Source organism: Fringilla coelebs (genome assembly GCF_963513975.1).
Source record: "Fringilla coelebs genome assembly, chromosome: 12".
Taxonomy (NCBI): Eukaryota; Metazoa; Chordata; class Aves; order Passeriformes; family Fringillidae; genus Fringilla; species Fringilla coelebs.
Genome location: NC_140038.1, coordinates 7600671 through 7622495, shown reverse-complemented (window position 1 = coordinate 7622495; position 21825 = coordinate 7600671). Strand labels below are relative to the sequence as shown.

Here is a 21825-nt window from a genome sequence, read left to right as displayed (position 1 = left end):
AACTCTTCTAAAAATAAACAGGACTAAATTTGGATTATACAGGAACTGTTGATTATGCAATCTCTTGCTTCTGAATAATCCGTATAATGTATTCTGGGTACAGAGGACAGATTTTATTTATTCATGAGCAATAGCTACAACTTTCTTAGAATTAAATATTAATGTGAAATATCAAATTATGTAAAGTATTTTGCCACTGAGTAAGTATGGTGACAGTACATATTTTTCCCACTACAAATAATTTTACTCTTTTATTTTGTTGGGGGTTTATTTTCATAATTTAGGAAACTTATGCCATTGCTAAAGCTGCTTTGTAGGGATAATGCCATATCTGCATGTTAGTTGTCAGGAACTGTAGAATAAGGGATAGTTTCTCTTGACGTGAGAAAATAGTAGAACTTGTAAGTGGATGTGTTTCAGAGGATCTAATTGAAGCAATTTGAGGCAGATATCCACGTGGCTGAGTAGTGGATTTGTTGCTGCTTGGTTCAGTGTAGTTATCTGCTTTCTCTTGACATGCTGCAGAGTGAGGTAACTGCAGATTTCTGTACTGAGTAGGGTTAAGGACACTCACGTGAGCAGCTGCAGCCTCAGCTGAGGAGGCAGTGAGGAGCACATCCAGACTGCTGAGTGCCTGTTAGCTGGAGTCTGCTGAAAGTCAGCAAAGCAGTTGCTGTTGCACCCATAGCCTGGGTCCCACTGGTTCGTTTCTGCTTCCTTTCAAATTAAAGTAACAATTTGGTAATTAAGAGGAAGTGGGAAACAGGTTAAAGAGCAGCCTATCAATAATCAGGGGAACTTCATTTACACACTTAGAAGCTATAAGGGATCACTGTACTGCAGATCACTTCGGCTGCGTCCAGGTTCTGAGCAGTGGGGATGGGATTGTGCCTAAGCCTTGGTCAGGAGCCTGTGACAGAATGTGTTTCACACTAAACACAGCTTTGTGCTCTCCTCCCTTCATCAAAAGGTACTACTCTTCCCCATTTATTCATTCCCTGGGATGCTTCCAAGCAGTTCTGATCAGTGTAGAGCGTGTTGGGTTTTTCCTGTGGACTTTCACAGGGCTGCCCTCCCCTGGTTACTGTCTGCCTTGGGGAAGCAGTGATTTCAGGTGGGACTTTTCTGAGAGAGAGGCTGCTACCCACCTGGAATAAAGGCAACAGGGAGTGAGCGTGCAGTAATGACTCCTGTTGCTGGATAAATGGCTTTAGATAAAATCAGTGTGAATGGAAGCTTTGGGGCAGATCTAAAGTAATCTCTTTTTTGCAGCTCTGGTTTTAGAGATGTGTTCGTACAAATCCTGTTTAGATCACTGATCTTCTCATTCATGTGGTGATCAAGCAGACTCTCAAAAGTTACCAGCCTTTTCTTAGTTTCATAGCCTACTCCTCTGAAGCACCAAGATGGTTGGTGTCTAGAATTGTTGCCTGTTAAATACACAAAGTGAAGGAATGAGGGAAAGCTGTCCTCATGTACAATGTATTTTCTTGCTACATAACAGCCAGGTAAGTGTTAAAAATCCAGGAAAGCCATCAGTGTATTTCTGGTTCTCTGTCTCTCCTAGCATTTGTGAACAGTTCTAAGATGTCCTTTAGGTGCTGTTAAACACAACCAGAAGCATTTTATAGTGTGGGCTCTTGGATGAACTGACAGTGCTGGAGAAACAGTGGCTGTGAGTGTGCCCTCAGTACATATCTGCAGTACAATACAGAAGTACAGTCATTCTGTGAATGCTCTGACTGAAGAAGTTGTTTCAAATTAAACCGTGTGTGAGGTTGTTCATTGCATTTAATGTATTGAATAACTTTGTAACAAATGCCTTAGTGTACTCTCATCTTACTTTTAATATTTGCCAATACAAGATCTTGACTACCTCCTTTTTCACTTGACCACATCTCATATTGAATATGTGATCATTGTGCACATGCATATGGTAAAGGTTTGTCAGAAACCTCTCTGTGAATAGTGTGTCTGTTTCAACAACCTTGTCATATGACAGCTGCTAGGACTAACATAGAGTGTAAAGAAATAATATGCTCAAGATAGAATGACTATTTTCTTTCATTCTTCTATTGCTGTTTGCTTTGCCATCACCTAGATTTCTTGGCTCTTACACTAGCTATGACTACTTGAAAAGGAGCATCAAGTGGTAAGACTGTTGTTGATGTGAGGATGTTTTCAGGTGTCCTCTCACTGTTACATTTCATCACAGGCATTATGTGCACTTAAAATTTGAAACACACAAATTCTGAAAGTAAGCGCAATAAATATATTACGGTCTAAAATTACAGGTGTTTGTGAAATCAATCATTTTCTGAAGCAAACCTGTGGATAAACATTTCTAGCATCAGAAAAATGTTTTGAAAATAAGATTTTAAAGTTACATACGCTATGCACATAAAGCTAGTGAAGCTTAAGCTGATTACATTTCTAATTAAGATGGCATTGTTCAAATACTAGGTGTATTTAAAAAAGTTATACTAGAATCCATTGTCCTGTTGGCTAATTATGCTTTTCAAAAACATCCCCAAAAAGAAGTGGATTTACATTTTTCTTTGAAAAACTCATGAAATTAGAGAACACTCTTTCATTGAATTTACTCCAAATGAAGTTGAAAAATTAATATCTACTAGGCAATTATGCAAATACACCTGAAATGTCATCTGCCTTTTGTTTGCCTTGGTTTGTGTTACTAATCTTCTAAAGGTCAATGTTGTCTGAATCTCTTGTGCTTATCAATAAATGTTTTTATACTTGAGACAGGCTATTCAAGAAAATAATGTTTTAATGTTTATAGGAAGAGGTGGAAATCAGGTGATCATAGAAGACAAAATGTAGCAGTGAATGTGGGAGCTGTGAGGAAACTGAACAGTCAAATATTTGTTTTTAATTCTATTTCAACAGGGGGAAACCAACTGATACTGAATCAATGGATAGACCTGTTGGTGAAAAACGCTATGAGCCAATCCCTCAGGTTACAACTCCTCCTCCTGCTCCTTCAGTCCAGTACACACAGCCACAGTCAATTAATAGCCCTGTCCTGTCTCTCCCAGCACACCACAAGCCTGCACTTTCTGAAGGTGAGCACTTAAAAAGCTGACCTTTGTGGGAACAGCTATTGCTTCTCAGGTGCTTGTGGGGCTGCTTCAGCATGTCTACACGTGTAGCTGTTTTGTTCTCTGACTGAAATGTGGAATAATTATTATTGAAAATAGATTTTTTTTTTACCTTAACAAGATTGAGTTTTATGAAATTATTTTGTGATTTTGCCTGAAACCATGTAGCTTCCAGGTGTTAGTACCCATACTGTCCCAGCTGTCTCAGCAAAGATGAAGTAAAGCTCCCTGTGCTTTGGACCAGAATTCTTCTGACATGAGTAATAGTTGAAGGCTTCTAAAAACAAAAGAAAAAGCTGTTTTCACTTTCACATTGAGGGGATTGCCCAGTTCAATTGAATTATCTGGTTGGTGCAAGTACACAATGGTATTTCAGTATTGGTTTTCTGGGGGTTTGATGATGATATAAATGAGTTAACCTTTTTATTGCAAGGTCATACTGTTGTCTCCAACATGTTTAATGAAACATTAGATAACTTACGCAGATGTGCAGAAGGCAATAGGAGGATAAATTATCTAAGAGAGCAAAGCTGAACCTGTGTGTAATTTATATTGAAGAAAAGAATTGACTAAAATGTGTTTTTATGCCTTTAGACATTTCTGGTTACTAACAAGTTCAAATATTTTCATTCTCATTGCAGTTAACTCTGTGTCTGACCCTCCTCCACCTCAGAATAAGTCAGCAATTTTCAGATCCTCTAGAGAGGACACTGTGCAGTCCACTTTTTACCCTCAGAAAAGCTTCCCTGACAAAGGCCCTGTGAATGGAACTGAGCAGATTCAGAAAACAGTCACTCCTTCCTACAACCGCTTCTCAACCAAACCTTACACGAGCGCCGCGCGGCCCTTTGAGCGCAAGTTTGAAAGCCCCAAATTCAATCACAATCTCTTGCCAAATGAAGCTCAGCATAAACCAGAGTTGCCATCGAAATCTTCAAATTCTCCTCAACCAATTTTGAAAGCACACAGCTCATCGCAGCCTCCCGACTTTGAGAGTGGAATGGACACCTATGCTGTACAGGTCGACAAGCCTAAATATCAACCAAATAATGTTAATGCTGTGCCTAAAGCCATTCCTGTAAGGTAAGCTGCCCTCCTTCTCTTTCCACTTGTACATCTATAGGTCACCTATGTGGGAAAAATCCAGCTTTTTTTATTCATCTTCCAGTTTCTGTTGATGTACTAGTTGAAAGATTGATGCTATGATTCTAAATTCTGCTGAAGGATAGATACTTAAAATGTGTTCTGTGTCCCTGTACTGTCTTGCTTCTGTTATTAGAAAGTGGCATGGCTTTTACTTCCTATTTCTCATACTAAATTGCAAATTTTCTGGTCGATAGTAATAACTTGTCTTGGCAATCTATTTCCAGAAAATGAATTAATTTCTAAAGATAGCTGTTGCACCAAATTGTATTTGTCATGTGCTTAGAGAGACCTCATGGGACACATGAATAAGAGAGACTTTCTCTTTTCACAAGTGTTTTTAAAGTAACTTACGCAGTTTCATATTGGTTCTCTTTACTGTGAGACAAACCAGCAGCTGCCTAATGGCAGCTTGTTCTTGTCTAATATGCTTTAATGTATAAGAACTATGTCAAGAGTAACAGATACTGTTACAATCTTCAGCTATTTGCTTTTGCAGAACAGTGTTTTATTAATATTTTATTTCAGGATAATAATAATGCGTGAACCAGACTTAAAATTTTGCTCTTTGTCCTATATGATGTTAAGCACCTGAGAAATGTTTTATGCTAGGTAGTTCTGCTACATTTTGGAGTTACTGGTTCTTTGAGTGAAATTCTTTTGAGACTGTTCTGAAAACTTCATCAAGGTACCTTTAAGTTACAAATTTCTCTTCAGTTATAGCCTGGCAACCTGGAAAAATGTGCGTAATTTTTTTTTTCCCAAGCTTTGTTTCCTATATAAATATATATTCAAGTAGAAGGATTCAGTGTTGCTTGAATAAAAATTGTTAGCTTTTCTGATATTAAACGTAGAATGGGGTTTTGGGCCTAAAAATAAACTTTCCAATGTTAGTTGCATTTACTTTTATGAAGATGAATCTGTAGCTGGGGTAAGCTGTTTTTGTATAATGCCAGAAGCAGGCAGTTGAGAACACAAGATACAGGTGGTCTGAATTCTTGCTTTAACTAATTGCTGAATGTTTTCAGAGTTTGTGAGATTTGTTGGGTTGTTGTTTGTTGGGGGGTTTCTTTCTTTGTTTTGGGGTTTTTTTTGGGCGGAGTTGGGTTTTTTGCCACCGAGTTTCAGCAAGGAAATATTGATAAAACTGCTAGGCTTTCTGTCTTTTCAGCCCTACAGCACTTGAGGATGAGGAGGAGGAAGATGGACACACTGTTGTAGCCACAGCAAGAGGTGTATTTAACAGCAATGGTGGTGTATTGAGCTCCATAGAGACTGGAGTTAGTATTATTATACCACAAGGAGCCATTCCAGAGGGAATAGAGCAAGAAATATATTTCAAAGTCTGCAGAGACAACAGTATACTTCCACCTTTGGATAAAGAGAAAGGTAACAGCTGGAACTGTACGTTGTCCTGTTATTTAACACCGTTATTTTCTAATAAGAACAAAACAGAATATGAAAGTAACCTTAATAAGCTTCAACACTTTTCATTTTGAAATTGTAGTGTGTTCTACTGAACAGTCGCTTGAGTGAGAAACAGTCTTGTGCTTTTCTTTACTGACAGATCTAAATTGAGTTACTGAGTAGCTCTGCAGTGTAATTGTGTGTTACTTTGAATGTAGTTCACAAGTCAGTATTTTGCAGAGATTTTTCTTTCTCTCAACTCCAGGTGAAACACTTCTTAGCCCCTTGGTAATGTGTGGGCCTCATGGACTAAAATTCCTGAAGCCAGTGGAGCTGCGCCTGCCACACTGTGCGTCTATGACCCCTGATGGTTGGTCTTTTGCTCTAAAATCCTCCGACTCCTCGTCGGGTATGCTGTCCTCCCTCTGTCCTTTTGGGGCTTTTGGGTGCTATCGTATAATTTAAGTTATTTTGGCTAAAGGTGATGCTGTGTAATATAAAAACTCAATCATTGTATTTGTGTCAAACTCTCCCATTTCACTTTCATTACAAATGTCTTTCTTACATTTACTCATGGTGCAAATTCATAGCTAGAACCATGATAGCAGAAAAAGAGTAGTATCTCCAGTCTATTCAATATTACCGTATTTTTCTATTTGTCTTCTTTCTTGAGGACTGCTGCAGCTGAATACACTTGAAATGATAGTCGCACTAAAATTGAGAGGAAATGAATATGTACCTCTGATTGGCCTTTGTAACATAACTGGTGTTTGTCTGTTGCTTAATTAACCATATAGGACTCTGGCAAATCTTAACAATCTGCATGCTCATAAATCATGATTTAACGCTTGTTAACTGTTTCCATGTGTGCAAGTTGATGCTAACAATTCGGTCATTTAAGAGAACTATAGTGTGCAGTAAAAGCATTTACAGTTTATTCTAATGTAGCTGGTTTTTCCAAAAGACTTTTCTTGCTTGCTCCTACCTATCTCTCCTCTACTGCCTTTATCCAGAAGTCTCTGGTTGATAGTAAAGGTTGCAACTAGGTTGCAATTTTATTTACCTGTTCATTTTTACCTCACTGTGGCTTTCTGGGATGAGGGAGAGAATGTATTGGCTGGAATTATCAGTGAGGAGCCTAATTGAGAATTCTGGGCAAGTTTCAAGCAATTTCATGAAACGGCTGTGAGGTTACAGAGAGATTTAAAAAGGAATGTTTGCGCATCTGGGGAAAAAGTCTTAAGATTTTATTCAGCTACTTTCAAAATTTATGGTGGAAGATTCAAGCCATTAATGTGCACATGTGATCTGAGTACTGAGTGAAAAATGTATTTCTGTATACAGCATTTGAGCCACCATGTATGCATATCCTCTGTCACTAATGTATCTATCACTGTCAACACCAAAGCACTGATGCTTTGAAAGATGAAAGCATCAATCCCCTTCATGGGGAATCAATAATCTAGAGGTATTAATGGCAATAATTTTTAGTTTTTTATAAGCTATTCTATGCATGTGTTGCATGCATCTATTTAACAATGTGTGTATACATGGCCATGTCAAAACACGGCCTCATAAACGATAGGGTCCCAAAAGATAGGACAACTATGTACAAAACCAACACAGCACTTCCTTTGTAACTAATAGCACCTGTTCATGAACTTACTTGAAGTGAAGGGAGAGGACTCAAATGATCTAAACAATAACTGAAGTTACTGAGACATTTTCCTCCCTTTCCAAAGTGGGATGTGTGTGTGCGTGCATGTGTGGGTGAAAGCAAGAGCGTGTATATTTAAACCCTAACACTTTCTGTACTGTAAATATAACACCACATTCTGTTAATCTGAAATGGGATGTATATCATAACATTGCTCTTTTGAGACAAACTTAAAAATTAGGCAATTCTGTCTTATGATATGTAAGTAGACCATACTGTGTCTTAAATAAATAATTGTTTTCTCTCTTTCTAAATTAGTTGGTTATGGGACTCTGATTCTTGGGTGGCTTGATTATAACAATTTATACAATTCTGGGGTTTTTCTCTCTTCAGTCGTCTGCTCTACCTCATCTTTTCTCAATGTATCCATGTTCTGTCCTAAAAGTGACATTCATTTGCACTTACTAACATCCTTTCTGCCACATTTAAGCCTCATACATTGGTATTTTACTGTCAAACCCCTGCAAAAGCTTAACTGATTCTGGTATTAAAGCCGACTGGGAAAAAAATTTGCCTTTTATGGCCACATTGATTAGAACATAAAAGATACTGAGTGATCTCTTTATTTTCCTTTTCAAAGCAGTTGTATGGGAAAATATGGGAAAAACATCCTCAATAGCTATGTATCCTTACTATGGATTTAGAAGGAAAGGTTGGAAACAAGTCTGCCTGTCTCATGTGCAAGACTAGGACCCGACCGTCTTACAGTCCTGCTCTACCCTTTTAATACATTTGGTTATATGAGTTTTGAATGGAATTCCTGAATCTATAAAAGGAAAAATTCTCCAGCATTATTGAGGTTTTTGACTAAAATAAGCAGTCTCAGCTGGTTGCAGTAAATTTGTTTGTGTTCTCTGAGTATACACTGGCCACTTCTATTCTTTGTCACTACGTTAGATGTTGCCATCACTCAGTGCATTGTGTACTTCATTTTGTTTTCATGAGTTCAAGAAAATTACGTGGAATATGTATCATTCTCACTTAATACTGAGGTCTCAGGTGTTTACTCAGGTGTGTGACTAGGTTCTTTAGCTTGTTACACATTCTCCTCAAGGCAGATTTATTTGGCCAAGCTATTTAATGTCATTTATCTGAAAGGCTTAAGAGAACTTCAGTGTATTTTTCACTTTCTACCATAGTGGGTTGGTCACACCTTTTGTATAGTGGCAACACTTGGTAGTGATTGTAGGTGGGCAAATGAAGAATACTGTCTCCACTGTGCAGAGGGAATGTAACCTTTGGTCTGGTGAGATGGCAGCTGTTACCTGCTGTAACAGATTCTTACCCAGAACCTTTGATCATGAGTAGATAAGCTCTGTTGTAAAGATTTTTGTGTACCAGTGAACTGGAATAATTTTAGTATTTCAGGCTTTTAAACACATATACTGGATGTAGCTGCAAAATGACTACAATCCTGTCTACAATTATTTTCATCATAGAAAATAAAACTACCAATGTGTCATAGTGCTTAGTTACAACATGACTTCTGATTTGCCTCATCTGTGCTCAGAACTGTCTCAAGACACTTCAAATGCATCTTACCCACATTAGCTTCTGAAATTTTTTTTTCTTTTTTTTTTTTTTTGTCAATGGCAGTTGAGGAAGGAGGCAGTGAACACCTGATTCACTGTTAGTAAGTCTCAAATGGAAAGCACTGTGTTGGTGCTGTAGAGTAGTATGAGTGATATTTACAAGTTCCCGAATGCCACAGCATGTTTTGAATAACTGACCTTATCCTACCTTATATGAAAATGAAGGGATATTTTTTTATTAATAACATGTGAACTGCAGGGTTTTTTAAGCCATCAAAAAAAAAAACAGGAACAAAGAAAAAAAACCCAAAAATCCAAACTTCAGAACTTAAAAGCTCCTGTCCAAAAGCTTGGTTGTTTCAAGATGTACACTGTGTGATGGCAGATACTAAACACCAGCATTGTGTTTTCCTCCCACAGGTGACCCCAAAACCTGGCAGAACAAGTCTCTTCCCGGGGATCCAAACTATCTTGTTGGAGCAAACTGTGTCTCAGTCCTAATTGACCACTTCTAAATATTAAGTTAGCTGACTGAGTAAATAATATGAAACTGAGATGGACCTTACATATAAACTGAACCACTCTATCAAGTATTAACTGTTCTATAAGTGATAATGGATCTTAGTGTTTAAGCATCTTGCTTTAACTAACAATGAATTAGCAAGTACACTCTTTGAACCATGGTCACAGTACATGCCACAAGCAGGGAGTGTACAGGGGGAACAAGGTGGGGGTTTTGCAGGTTCTGTATGCTTTGGTTTGGTTGTTCTTTTGTGTTGGGTTTTTTTGTTTCTTTTTTGTTGTTTCCTTTTTTTTTTCTTTGTTAAAGGACACTGCTAGTATTTTGTTGTTATCTGAAAGTACCAATGAAACTATACACAGAGGAACTAAATTTGTTTCATACTCCAGTGTCAAAACCACAGATTTTGGCCTGCATTTTTGCGACTGTGTGTTTTTAACTCACAAGACTACCTTTTGGTCTCTGGTTTTTAAATGACTTGGTGTACATGTCCAAGAAAATGGCAGTCAGCTTGGGGGTAGCACAGTTTAGATGTTTTCCTCTGCTGAGAGGTAATGCAAACACATCTACTGTATATGGAAACATTGTCCTGAGAACAGGGGGGAGGGGGAAAAGCATGTGGGATGACTATGGTTCAGATGCCTCTGTGGATTTGTAAATTAACCACATTATTACAGACCTATTAACCAGCAGGGATGCCTTACCCTCATGTTTTTAATAGTCTTAGCTCTCATAGTTCTCTGTATTAAGTTTGTATGGCTTTTGTGCTTACTTAGATATTATATCATGAGAGACTGGGGTGGGGGGGAACAACAACAAAAAAATTGTGAGTTTGGTTTAGAGAACGAGCGTTGTTTGTGTTCATCAGCCAGAAGAGAACCAGAAGAAAATGATGGTATGTTTTCTGCTATGCATTTGAAAATTTATAGATGTTATAGACCGCTTGTATATAATGCGTGCATACCACTTTTGTTTTTGGTTTGTAAATTAACTTTTATAAGCTTTACCTTTTTATATATATAAATATATATAAAAACAAACAAAGTTTCTTAAGGATATCTTTGTATTCTCATACCTTTTGAGCCTTGAACTTTGACATCTGCAGCAATAAAGCAGCATTTCTACAATATACGAACGAGGACATTTTTTAAAAATGCACAAAGTTGTTACCTTTTAAAGTGCTGCATTTAAAGAATATAACTCGGAATTCTCTACTTTGATTAAATTCTTGAAAAGTATCCCTACTGTAATTTGTCATAAGGATGCTGTACTATGTGCCCTGAAATGTATTTTTTTACTAATAGACAATTTATTACGGCACAATGGCACTACTACTGTTTAGATAATATACCACTGCATTCTGTTAATGAGTTATTAGCTATTCAGGTGTGGCTGATTTTTTTTTTCTCTGCAGTTATTAAAATTACACGTTTCTAAATATACAGAATAAAACCGTTTTTAAAATAATAAAGATGATTGTAGTACCTTATTATTTCTGAAATGCATTTATGTGTACCTAACACAATTTTGATTTTGTTTTTTCTGTGTAAGTAGACAGCTGGATTCTGCCATATGTTCATACGTGTAGTGGAACTCCTTTGTGGAGTGAGTTGGAGCTATCTACAGCAGGGATTCTGGAATTATGAACTCCAGTGTGGATCCATTGGAATTACTCAATTCACCTAGGAGTGGTAGATTTCTCTCTTGGCTCATTGTGTTGGGCTAGTTCACCTGTGACACCTAATCTTCCAAAAACCTTGGTAGTGTTCTAGCATGTAGATTTACACATAGTATAGCTCTACTATTTTAAAGTTATTCCTACAGAATCCCATTACCTCTTTGGAGTATTCCATGGCTATCTAGTATCATTCTATCAAGGAAAATAAGTTCGAAAAGATTTTTTTTTAAATACTGGAAAACAGTTCATAACCCTGATGTTTCCTTTCTGTACTTCTACTTACAAGTAAGTTTTGTTTCTCAGGCATTACTTAGCCCAGAAGTTGCACTTACTATTGTTCCTATTGCTCCTCATGGCTTATCTCACTCACTAGCAGAGCATGAGACTGGACTTGGCCTAGGGTAAGCACTACTTGACAAAACAAAAACTTCGGTGTTATCAGCAGTGATGTAATGGAGTTCAAAGCATAGCACAGTACCACCTACTAAGGAGAAAATTGGGTCTGTCCCAGCCAAAACCAGGACCATGTGAAACACTTCAGAAGGAGTCAGTCAGTCACACGTGAGGCACCCTGGCATTACACTGCAGGGACATGGTGTTACTTTGTGTCCTGGGCATCCTGAGCCAGCATGCTGTAAGGTGTAACTGTCCTCTGGTGATTGTACTGTAGTCATCCAGATCACATCCTTCTGCTCTTTTGTTTTTAAAGAGCATACAGTTATGCCTTTCTATCAAAATGAAAAAAAAATCAGCTTTTGCTCTGTTGTTGTTTCATAAGTGAGATGAGAAACTGATGCTGTTCAAAAATGTGGCAATTCTATACTGCAAGGCAGCCTGTTGGCAAAATTGTCCTTTGCTGTCTGCCTGTAGGAAGGTTTGTCAAAGTGTCTAATGTGAGCCATGTGTGTGCCTTCTTTCTTGTTAAATCCCATTATTTTGGGTTAAAACATGGCTAGTGAGAATAACTAGGCTGAAATAACACATTTATTTTAAAATAGTGGTTTTGAAATCTTTATTCTTGCAACTGGTTGCATTCCTTATATATCTTATATAGGCTAGGCTCTGCAGGAGGTAAGTTCACCTGTAATATTTTAATACTGTTTCTATTTACTGTTTAATATGAAGCTCAAAAACTGCATCTCTCAATTCTTCCTGTTTATCTCAGTGATATCCTGGTCAACTTTGGCTTTGCAAATTGTACAGAAGTGTTGAAAATGTAGATCTCAAGTCTTGTGTTCATTTTAAACAAGGGCCTTCAGTGTTGGAAACAGACAGGGGATACAGAATTGCTGTTTCTCTCTGATTCAGGTTTTTGGTAAAAATATTTTTATTATTATTATTTTTATTTTTCCAAGAAAAGTAGCAATACATATTCAGTGATACATACACAAACAGTTACATCTGTAAAAGTAATCCATTCCTACCAGCCTGGGTTAGGTGAAGCAATTCAGCAAGGGTAGGGTATGGCTGAGGATTCTCTGCTGCAATGAAACCTGGAATATGTGATGGAAATTAAAGCCATACAGCTTTGGAGAATAGATGCTGGTAGGCATATCTGAAAAATGTATTCTTAGTGTCTAAGTCACTTGAGGAAGGCATTTGTAGAAGCCTTGCTGAGTGCCATGGTGGTCTTGGTACGTATGGACTTCTCTGGCTACTGGCTCCATCCACTGGCAATATCAAATGCGTGAGTAAAAATGGTTTTGATAATCTCCAAACTGTGCATTATGATCTTGTAAGCAAGGATCTGAGAATAAATACACTTAGTATTACATTGTCTTTATAGTATTCTGCATTGTCTTTATACTATTCTGCACCACTTGTCTGTTTTGTACAAAAGTTGATGAGCACAGTAGATAGGCTGTGAAAATAAATGACAGCCTGCTAAGGTAAGTGCTGGTTGAAAACACTTTTCTTAAGGTATTAGTTTCTAAACGATATTAAAAACAAGCAACATTTTCTGAGAAAAATTGTGGCCTACATCCCTTTCAGCTTTGGGGCTTAGAATTTGGGGGAAGATCTAAAAGAAACAGGCGGTAAAATTTAAGGAAAATGACATCAGGTTTTTAGTCTGATAGGTTCTTTTATATCTTTGCATACTAATGGTGATACTAAATTACATACATTTAAAAGCCTTGCCAAAGATGTAGATAATTTTTGCCAGAGTGAAACCTGACATTGAAAATTATTCTTTGTAGAAAGAAGATGAGGAGAAATGTCTTGGCTAGAAGGGTCATTCATAATACAGAGCCTGATAGAGAACTTCCAGTGTAGGTGGTGTAACAGTGAAACTGACTGCAGTCATTTCCCTCCTAATTATACTTCTGTCCTTCCTGAATTCATGACCAAATATTTCACATTGCAAAATAAAAAGGTAAGATAGAATTAACTACATTGGTGATACAGAAACTTACATATTTGTTAACTAAGTAGCATGTTAGTAAACAGTACATTGGGGAAATCAGTCGTCAGGAAATAGTTGCTTAAAATTAAGATTTGTGCTAATTGTTTGAGCTTGTCTTGTCTAAAAGCTGTGTAAAGGCACAAAATATATGCAGATGCTAACCTTACTGTATAGGAAATAATGCTCTGGAAAGAGCTACATAAACAATAACCTGCTGCCCCTGCAGAACAGCCAAAGCTGAAGAGTTGCAGCCCTTTTCCCTGCCCAGCAGTGGCAGTCCCACTGGTGCTGCCAGTATTGGCACCACTTTTTAAATTTCTATCAGCAGCACACTGAAGGTTTTCATAGCCCTTCACATGTCTGCTGAGAATGCAGGAGTGATGAGAGTGGGCTTGCATATCTTCCAGATACATTTCATATACAGACTTTGATTTTTTCTTAATAATTGACATCTTCATTGTTCTAGGCAGTTTTGAAAAGGCAATTCAGACATAAGCTATTGCAGTAATATCTATGCAGCTGTGTCAGTCTTACTGAAATAATGCCTACTCATGCCCCAGTCCCTCATCCATATGTGGGATTTGCTGGTGTAGACGCTTATGGGGTTGATTTGGTTTCAAGAGACTGGAGACTTCTGTTTTCTGTTCTGGTGGCATTTAAATATAATTTCCATAAATTAACTTTCCATTATTTAATGGTCATAAATGGTATGGAGTCTTGGCCTGTGATGGTAACAGCTGCCCAGTTTTAAGCCATGCCAGTAAGAGGAGAAAGTTTTTCACTAATGCTGAAAACTATTGCTGAGCAGGAAGAGTTTCCTGAGCGCCCATAAAGCTGCTGCTGCTGCAGTGTTCTATTTAACAACAGCCCAACCCCAGAAAACACTAGCAGAGTTCCTTGAGGATGTGTTTTCTGATGCACATGTCTGTAGGATGCAGAACTGTCTGTCCCCCCAGTGAAGGTGAGGGAGGCATTGCTCTGGGGGCAAGGAGCTCAGAATTTCCCTTTGTGCATTGTGAGAGTGGGTGATGAGCAAGCACAGAGTCTCTTCACACTCTTCACATTTTGTTTAAATGAATAGCAAGCACTCTTCTGCCATACCCATAACTTACAATGTGTTTTCTGTTTCTCCTTTCTTATGATAGGATGGTTAGAAGTTTGCTCATGACCTTGCTCCTCTGGTCTGTAGGCAGTACTCTAAAGTGTAGCATGGTAGGTAGTGAGCTGTGAGGCCAGCATGCCTACTACTCTGTGTATGTGGATTTCAAAGCACCTAATTCTGAGGGAGTTAAACGTCACTCTTCATTTCTAGATGTGATCCTTGTTTTTTTAATATCAAAAATAAAAAGCACCTAGCTGAGGCTTTCTAGTGATCAAGCTATGTACAGAAAATACACCATAATGTCATGCAAAAATACCTGCATGGAGTTCAGGCCAAAATGTGACAGAAATGGAGGTGGAGGAATGCAAGTCCTTGTTTTGTGCATTGGTGCTTCAATTCTCCTATTTTAAGAGAAGAAGGTACTTTTATTATCAGCAAGTAGTTTTACAGTGGTAGAAACTGTCAGTAAGAGCCACTCTAAAAACGCTCAAGGAAACAGAAAATGTGTCTGAATATAAGTAAGTGAAAACTAGAAAACTGTTCTATCAGTCCAGTGAATCTTTTCAGTCTGGTTTTATGTACATACACATAGACACCTGCCACTACTGCAAAGTCTGAGCTTTGCAGGTAACGAGGGGTGTGCTTGTGTATCTGAGTCGTGTTCCTCTCCCATAGGATCCATTGGACATTCTGGGGTGGTCAGAATGCATATCTGCCACAGAACTTGGTACACTTTGAACTTTTACTGAATTTTCATAGCAATTAGGAATAGTTTAGGAATAGTTTTACCGTATGGTCTTGAGGGTTGTTGATCACATTATAATAATAATGGGTATGTAATTGGACTACTCTTGGCAAACAGGAAAAACAAAGATAATCACCTGTTTGTGAACAGAAAAGCACTTCTTAAAATAAGAAATTCGCTTTTTCATACCGTGAAAGAAAATGAATATATAATTAAAAACACTCTAATTAAAAGGAGTGATTCAGATCTGCAATTAGTGTTTGATTCCCTTTGTGCAGACTTCTGCACAATGAGAGCTCCATCAGAGCAGTGCACTGTATCCATAACACAGATTGGCTAATCCAAAATCACACTTCACTTCTGACAGCCTCTTACCGCTCCTTTTGATTGATCACCCTTAATACTGCCAAGTGCTACTGGGTTTTTTCCGCAGGCCCCTTTGAGCTCACATGTGAGTGAGAATAACAACCACTGGGGGGGAGTCGTGCCCAAGGAACAGCTCCGCTGCCGAGCTGCGGGTGCCGGAGCCGCGGGCAGCGCTGCCCGGCCCTGCTCCGGAGCGCTGGGCTCCGCGGAACTGCTGCTGTCACAGGGAAAGTGACATCAGCTGGCATTTAAAACTGCTGTCAGCTCGTAAACAAGGGGATGGTCTTACAGCAGGTACCAAGGGGAAGATGTTCAGAGCATTAATGCAAGCATCAGAAAGCCTGGCATGGCTTCAGAGGTGTGGCAGTAGGGAGCCAGAGCTGCTCATACAGGATGGCCATGTCCCCTTCAGTGTAAAGGACTCTTGCAGAAATAGTTCTTTATCTTGTTCCTTCTGCAAAACAGGTTGGCTTAATTTTTTTTGAGACTTGCTGTCGCTTTCAGAAAACAGGGGTTGCTTGAGGTCTGCTTTTGTAGCTACAAACCAGGTGTTCTTATGTAGAAAGCTGTGAAAGCAAAGAGACAGTATTGTATTTGCAGGGAATGCCCCCACGAAGGCAGGAATGATGCACCTGACTCCATGTTCTCAGAAGGCTAATTTATGACTTTATAACACTATATCATATTAAAGAATGCTATACTAACTATACTAAAGAATACAGAAAAGATACTTACTCAATACTAAAAAGATAATAATGAAAACTGACTCCTTCCAGAGCCCTGACACAGCTTGGCCGTAATTGGCCATTGAGTGAAAACAACTCACACCAGAGTCCAAGGAAACAATCTCCAAACACATTCCACACAGGAGAAGCTAATGGGATAAGAATTGTTTTCCTTTTTCTCTGAGGCCTCTCAGCTTCCCAGGAGAAAAATCCTGGGTAAAGGGATTTTTTCAGAGAATGTGAATGCCACAAGGCAGTGCAACAGGAGCCTCTAACTCACTGTGGCCAGCTGTGTCTGTGCCATCTCACTTTGCTACAGCACAGTATTTTCTGCCTTTGTCATTTTTCCAGGACTGTGGGTTTTCTTTATGAGCTAATAAACTGAAGGGGAAAATGCCAGAAGGATGCTCTGATGTAATATACCCAGGAAGAGATTATGGACTTTTATAGACTTTTTTAGTCTGCAGTTAATTCATTTTTCATGTTCTCTTTGCATAAACTGTTATCTCTTTCAAACCAAATTGCAAACAAGCCTTAGGAAAGAATTCAGCGTAGTACAGAGTAATTTCCTAAAGAACAGTCTATGTAAACTACTGCTAGGGTATTTTTTACTATCTCAAAATGTTTTTTTCATAGCAGTGTGATGTCTGTATAACAGTCTGGATAGTCTAATCTGGATCAAATTCTAAAATAAATGAATTTTCTAGGTGTTGCTTTTTTCTCCAAACCTTTTTCTTCAGGAGGAGGAGATGACTTTTGTGCCATTGGAATATAGAATAAAATTCATGTTTAGGCTGTTGGGTAATTACATATATGGAGTTAAGAAAATGAAATTTTTCAAGGCCTTCCCAGCATTTGAGACCTTCACTCTAAATGGATGACTCATTAGTAAGCCCATTTTAATCCCTTGCTTTCTTAATTGTCATGAGAAATTAGTTATTTGGAATATAGATAATAATTTCTCCATTAACAAAATGGAAGTTTAATGCCAAATGTCAAATGTTCTTCATGTAACTTCATAGACTTTGGAAAAATCTGCATGAAATGTTAAAGAAATATTTTAATTCAAGAAGATCAAAGATTTACTTATCTCTAGTTTTCTGTCAAAATGTACTAATTTTGGGTGGTGAGATCAGGCATTTCTTGCAGCAATCACAGCTGAGTAAGAAATTTCTTTCTGTTAAAGCAAAAAAAAATTGATGTTCCAAAAATGTTTCTGGTCTTGAATATGAACAGATATTTTAAGGGTTTAGTGAGGCAATGAAATCCAGGGATCCATCTGTGCATCATTTTATTCTTAGTGAATGCTAAGTTCTAAAAATACATGGGCAGGGATGCTGGGGTTCTGGTGCAGAGTTATGTAAGGATAAATATAACCATGTAGAATACTATTAACTCTGTAGAATAGTATTTGCTTATGGCATGTGCAGAATTCCAGAATGTCATGCCCCTGTGTTTACAGGCATGGCATTTGCTAAGTAGTTTTGTTGGATGTTTATTTTGCATTAAGAACAGCCAGTTTGGGACCAGTGAGTAAGGAGAAAGACCCAAAAGAAAGGTGCTGTAAGTAATTTCATTCATTCTGTATGTCTTGATAAATAATGAACTTAAATGCAAAGTGACTCATCATAGTAAAACTTTAAATTTGTGGACAAGTTTTCTTAGGTGAATCACTTAGCGTGTAACTAAAGGTAATTAAGAAGAAGAAAATAATTCCACAACAAAGTTACCTCCAAAACCTCCACAACAGTCCAGGTCTTACATGTAGTAGCTGCTCAGGGTTTTCTTCTTCAGTGTCACTTCAAATATGCCTCTAGGAATATCCTCCATGGATTTGGGAAAGGAAAAGCAAGTTGAAAAGAGATGGATCAAAATTGTGTCTTGTACAGTCATAACTCTTGTAGTGCTGCTCAGCTGCAGTGTAGCTGAATGCAGAGCTAATGGAGTTAAATGCAGAAGTGAAACCAGGTGAACTTTCAATCCCAGTAAGAGGAGTTGCAGTACACACCTTTATTCAACATCTTAATTTATTTTTTTTAAGTGCACATTGTTTGTGATTCTGATGTAGAAATTATGTTTTCCTCAGCACTAACAGAAGCCAAATTGCTGTGGTAAGAAGTTGCACTGTGGGTACGTGGCTTCATGAAATGCTTTGTGTCTCTGCACTCTTTGGTGCTGTAGTGGGGCATGTGGAAACCTCCCTGCCCTGTGTGTTGCCCTCCCATCAGAGCATCTTGTGAAGGTCTTGGGACTGGGATTCCCTGAGATTCAGCTCCCATTCTGGCAGTGTGCCCTTGCAGCAAAGGCATCTGCAGTGCTCTCCTGGGCTGCATGAGGCAAATCACTGCCAGCAGCTCCAGGAGGGGATCCTTCCCCTTGGCTCAGCACTGCTCAGCCTGGAGGTCTCTGTTCACTTCTGGCTCCTCAGTCCAGGAGAGGTGGATGTGTTGGAGAGAGTGGAGCCAAGAGCCGCAGGGATGGTGAAGGGGTGGGGCAGCTCTACAATGAGTAAAGGCTGAGAAAGGGGGGCCAGTTTAGCCTGCAGGGGAGAAGGCTTGGGGAGTTCTTTTATTTTTTTATATGTGCAGAAACCAACTACCACAAGGAAGGGTGCAAAGAAGGTGGAGCTGGGCTCTTTTCAGTGAGTCCTGAGGCACAATTAGAGAGACAGGGGGCACAGAATGGAACCCAGAGGTTCCTTCTGAACATCACAAACCACTTATTTGCTTTGAGATTGCCCCTGGAGGTCATGGGCTCTCCATCCTTGAAGTTATTCAAAAGCCACCTGGTTCTGGGTAACCCTGCTTGAACAGTGGGACGTGGGCAGGGTGACCTCTGGATGTTCCTTCCACCCTTAACCATCCAAAGACTCTTCTGACCAGACAGCATAACTTTTGTGCTAACCCCAGTAAACTGTTCCCTCATTTTTAAGAGTCCAGGTGAGTTCTAATCTATTAACTGCTCTAGCTTGCTAATTTATGGAGCATCTGATTATGTCCAAGAGAACTGATAAAACTACCATGCTTCATAAAGGCCCTCTAAGACAACAGTGTTTAAAAATTGGTTAAGAAAATTGCTCAGTTGCTGTTACTCCTTCTCTGCTCTGCTGTCATACTGTTTATGGAAGGAGATGGGAAGCAAATAAGCATTACATTTCTAGCTCAAAATCCTTATGTGTGGTTTCCATATTTTTGCTGTTAATTGAACAAAATGTACTTGTAGCTGTCCACAGCTCTACTTTAATCTAGCTGAATTGTTTGTGTTCAATGAGGCTTCCTGAATGAAATGGCTGCAAAGTTGCCACAGTGTAGTAGGGATGTTGCTGGTGGTGCTTTTATCCTATTATGTGATCTTACCATGTAATACTTTGAAATTTTCACTCTGCAGACATTAATGCTGTAAAGCTTTCCTTATTTACACAGTATTGCCATATTTAGAAGGTAAATTAACTCACCTGTGTTTGGTGCCCAATATCAAGAAACAGTAAAAGCTTCCAATGCTAGAAGTGATCTGGTTTTGGCAGCAGTAGTAGCCCTGCTGCCTAGTCTTGTTTTCAGCTGGACAATGCTGTAGCTGCCTCTGTCTGCCTTGGAAATCATTGGTTTGGTGCCTGCAAACAGCAAGGGCACTGTGACACATCCTGGGCTGAGGGATAGGCACAAACAGAACACCCTGGGTCATGCAGGTCTTCAGTGTAACTTCAGCTGCTCTGGTCTATGTGACTTCAAGGTTCAAGCTACAGTTCTGTTCTCTGTGTTCCATTGTTCTTTTCTCACCTGAATAGTTTCTCACTGAACATTCCCATGTTTGACAATAAAATCTGTTCTTGCCACCCAATGAACCTTGGAATACCTTTGAAAATAGAATGAGCTAATGGAGGAGCTAACACTTTTTTCTTACTACAATCTAGAGCCTCCTTTGTCTCAGTTAAATATTTACAGCCCATGTTCTATAATTCAGCAGGAAAAGGTTAGAGAATTCAGACATTAGAGTGTTTTGCTGTAGTACTTCTAAGATTCAGCACGTGGCAAAAGTGATTTTAGGTTCTAGAATATTGCTTTATTTATGAACTGTCCCTGTCAGGGATGTTAATTTGCACTTTGCTTGCAGTGCAAAAGCTGCCAGGCCAGCTGTTGGATGCTGAAGCAACCTATTTATACACAGACCTCCAGACCAGAAACTTTTCCCAGTTGTACACAGCTAAGATTTAATTTGCCTCTCAGGTTTTGTGGGATCACAATTGTGGACTGTTCAGCTTCAAGTGATGACTGAAGTTGGATTTAATTTGCATTTCTTTAAGAAATAGTTTTCATTCTGATTGAGGAAGTGACTTGTGTTTTCATTTCAACAGTTCCCCAGCACTTGGGATGGCAGCTTAGAGCTAATAAATGCTGTTAGATGTGTGTTTGTAGCCATCACTCCATTTAAGTGACAGATCCTTCCTAACATGCAATAGGCTGCCCACTGTGTCTGACTAATAATTGTTAATGTGATCCTCCATTGAAGCAGAGGAAAGCTGCAGCCAGCAATTTGAAATGTGTGTGCACATACTGCTAATCCAGCCTTTGTGTACATACTGGTGTTGAGTGGTGTAAAATTCATATGATGTGTAAGGAGTCATGGTTTTCAGTAAAAGAAAAGAAAATCAGGCTTTGGGTTTTTTCCTAGTGGCCACAGGAGGGTCTTGTTATGAGCATAATATGGACATTGGGATGCTATCAGAAGTGACTGCAGTAACAGACTAGAAGTAATAGTAATATCAGCATAATAAGTCAAAATAATTCTTTATCAGCTGGACATGCAAAAAAAAACCTCAAAAACTGTACTTGTCTTCTACCACTTCCAGGCCCAGTTTTCTAACAGGTGTCCAAAACCTACAGTAGTAACTAGCTTTACTTCACTCAAAATCACACCAAAGCCTATTGTGGACCTGGAATATACATTAGGAACAGGTGGGAAGCAATAGCTGTATTGCCTGAATGTAGCAACTTTTTACTTGTCTAGCTTCTACTTCAGCTTTTTAAAATCTGCTCTTAATTTGACATTGCAGTTGGTGAAATTTTCAGCAATTTTAAAACTACAGACTTTTTTGGGAATACCACAGATGAGCCACACTTACTCAAAAGACAAGGACAGTGAAGGCAGCAGACCGTAAAATCCCAGCCTGACGTGGATCAAAGTATCATCATCCATTGCATGTGTGAGTTCAGCAGCTCTGAAATGCTGTGTTATGGGCACATATGGTGTGAGCTGTGTAATCAAGTTGTTATGCCTGGGTGGAGATTGCTTAGGAGAGGAATGATGGATGCTTGCAAATAAGCTATTGCTTAATAATCCATGCAGTAAGGACTTATGTTGCTCTGACTT

At 38.8% G+C, this 21825-nt stretch overlaps 1 protein-coding gene across 7 annotated transcripts in view; it reads left to right on the top strand.

The window, feature by feature from the left end:
* TJP1 (tight junction protein 1) overlaps positions 1-10909 on the top strand; it is a 148775-nt gene extending 137866 nt beyond the window's left edge. For 3 of the 7 annotated variants that reach the window (XM_084214023.1, XM_084214026.1, XM_084214021.1), the window contains 6 exons: positions 2102-2152; positions 2908-3083; positions 3761-4202; positions 5434-5651; positions 5935-6078; positions 9339-10909. In XM_084214023.1, coding sequence (XP_084070149.1) covers positions 2102-2152; positions 2908-3083; positions 3761-4202; positions 5434-5651; positions 5935-6078; positions 9339-9433 — 1126 coding nt within the window. In that variant the 3' untranslated portion in view covers positions 9434-10909. The remainder of the gene's footprint in view (positions 1-2101; positions 2153-2907; positions 3084-3760; positions 4203-5433; positions 5652-5934; positions 6079-9338) is intronic. The other 4 variants (XM_084214027.1, XM_084214025.1, XM_084214022.1 and 1 more) reach the window with 3 other exon arrangements.
* Positions 10910-21825: the final 10916 nt, after the last annotated feature.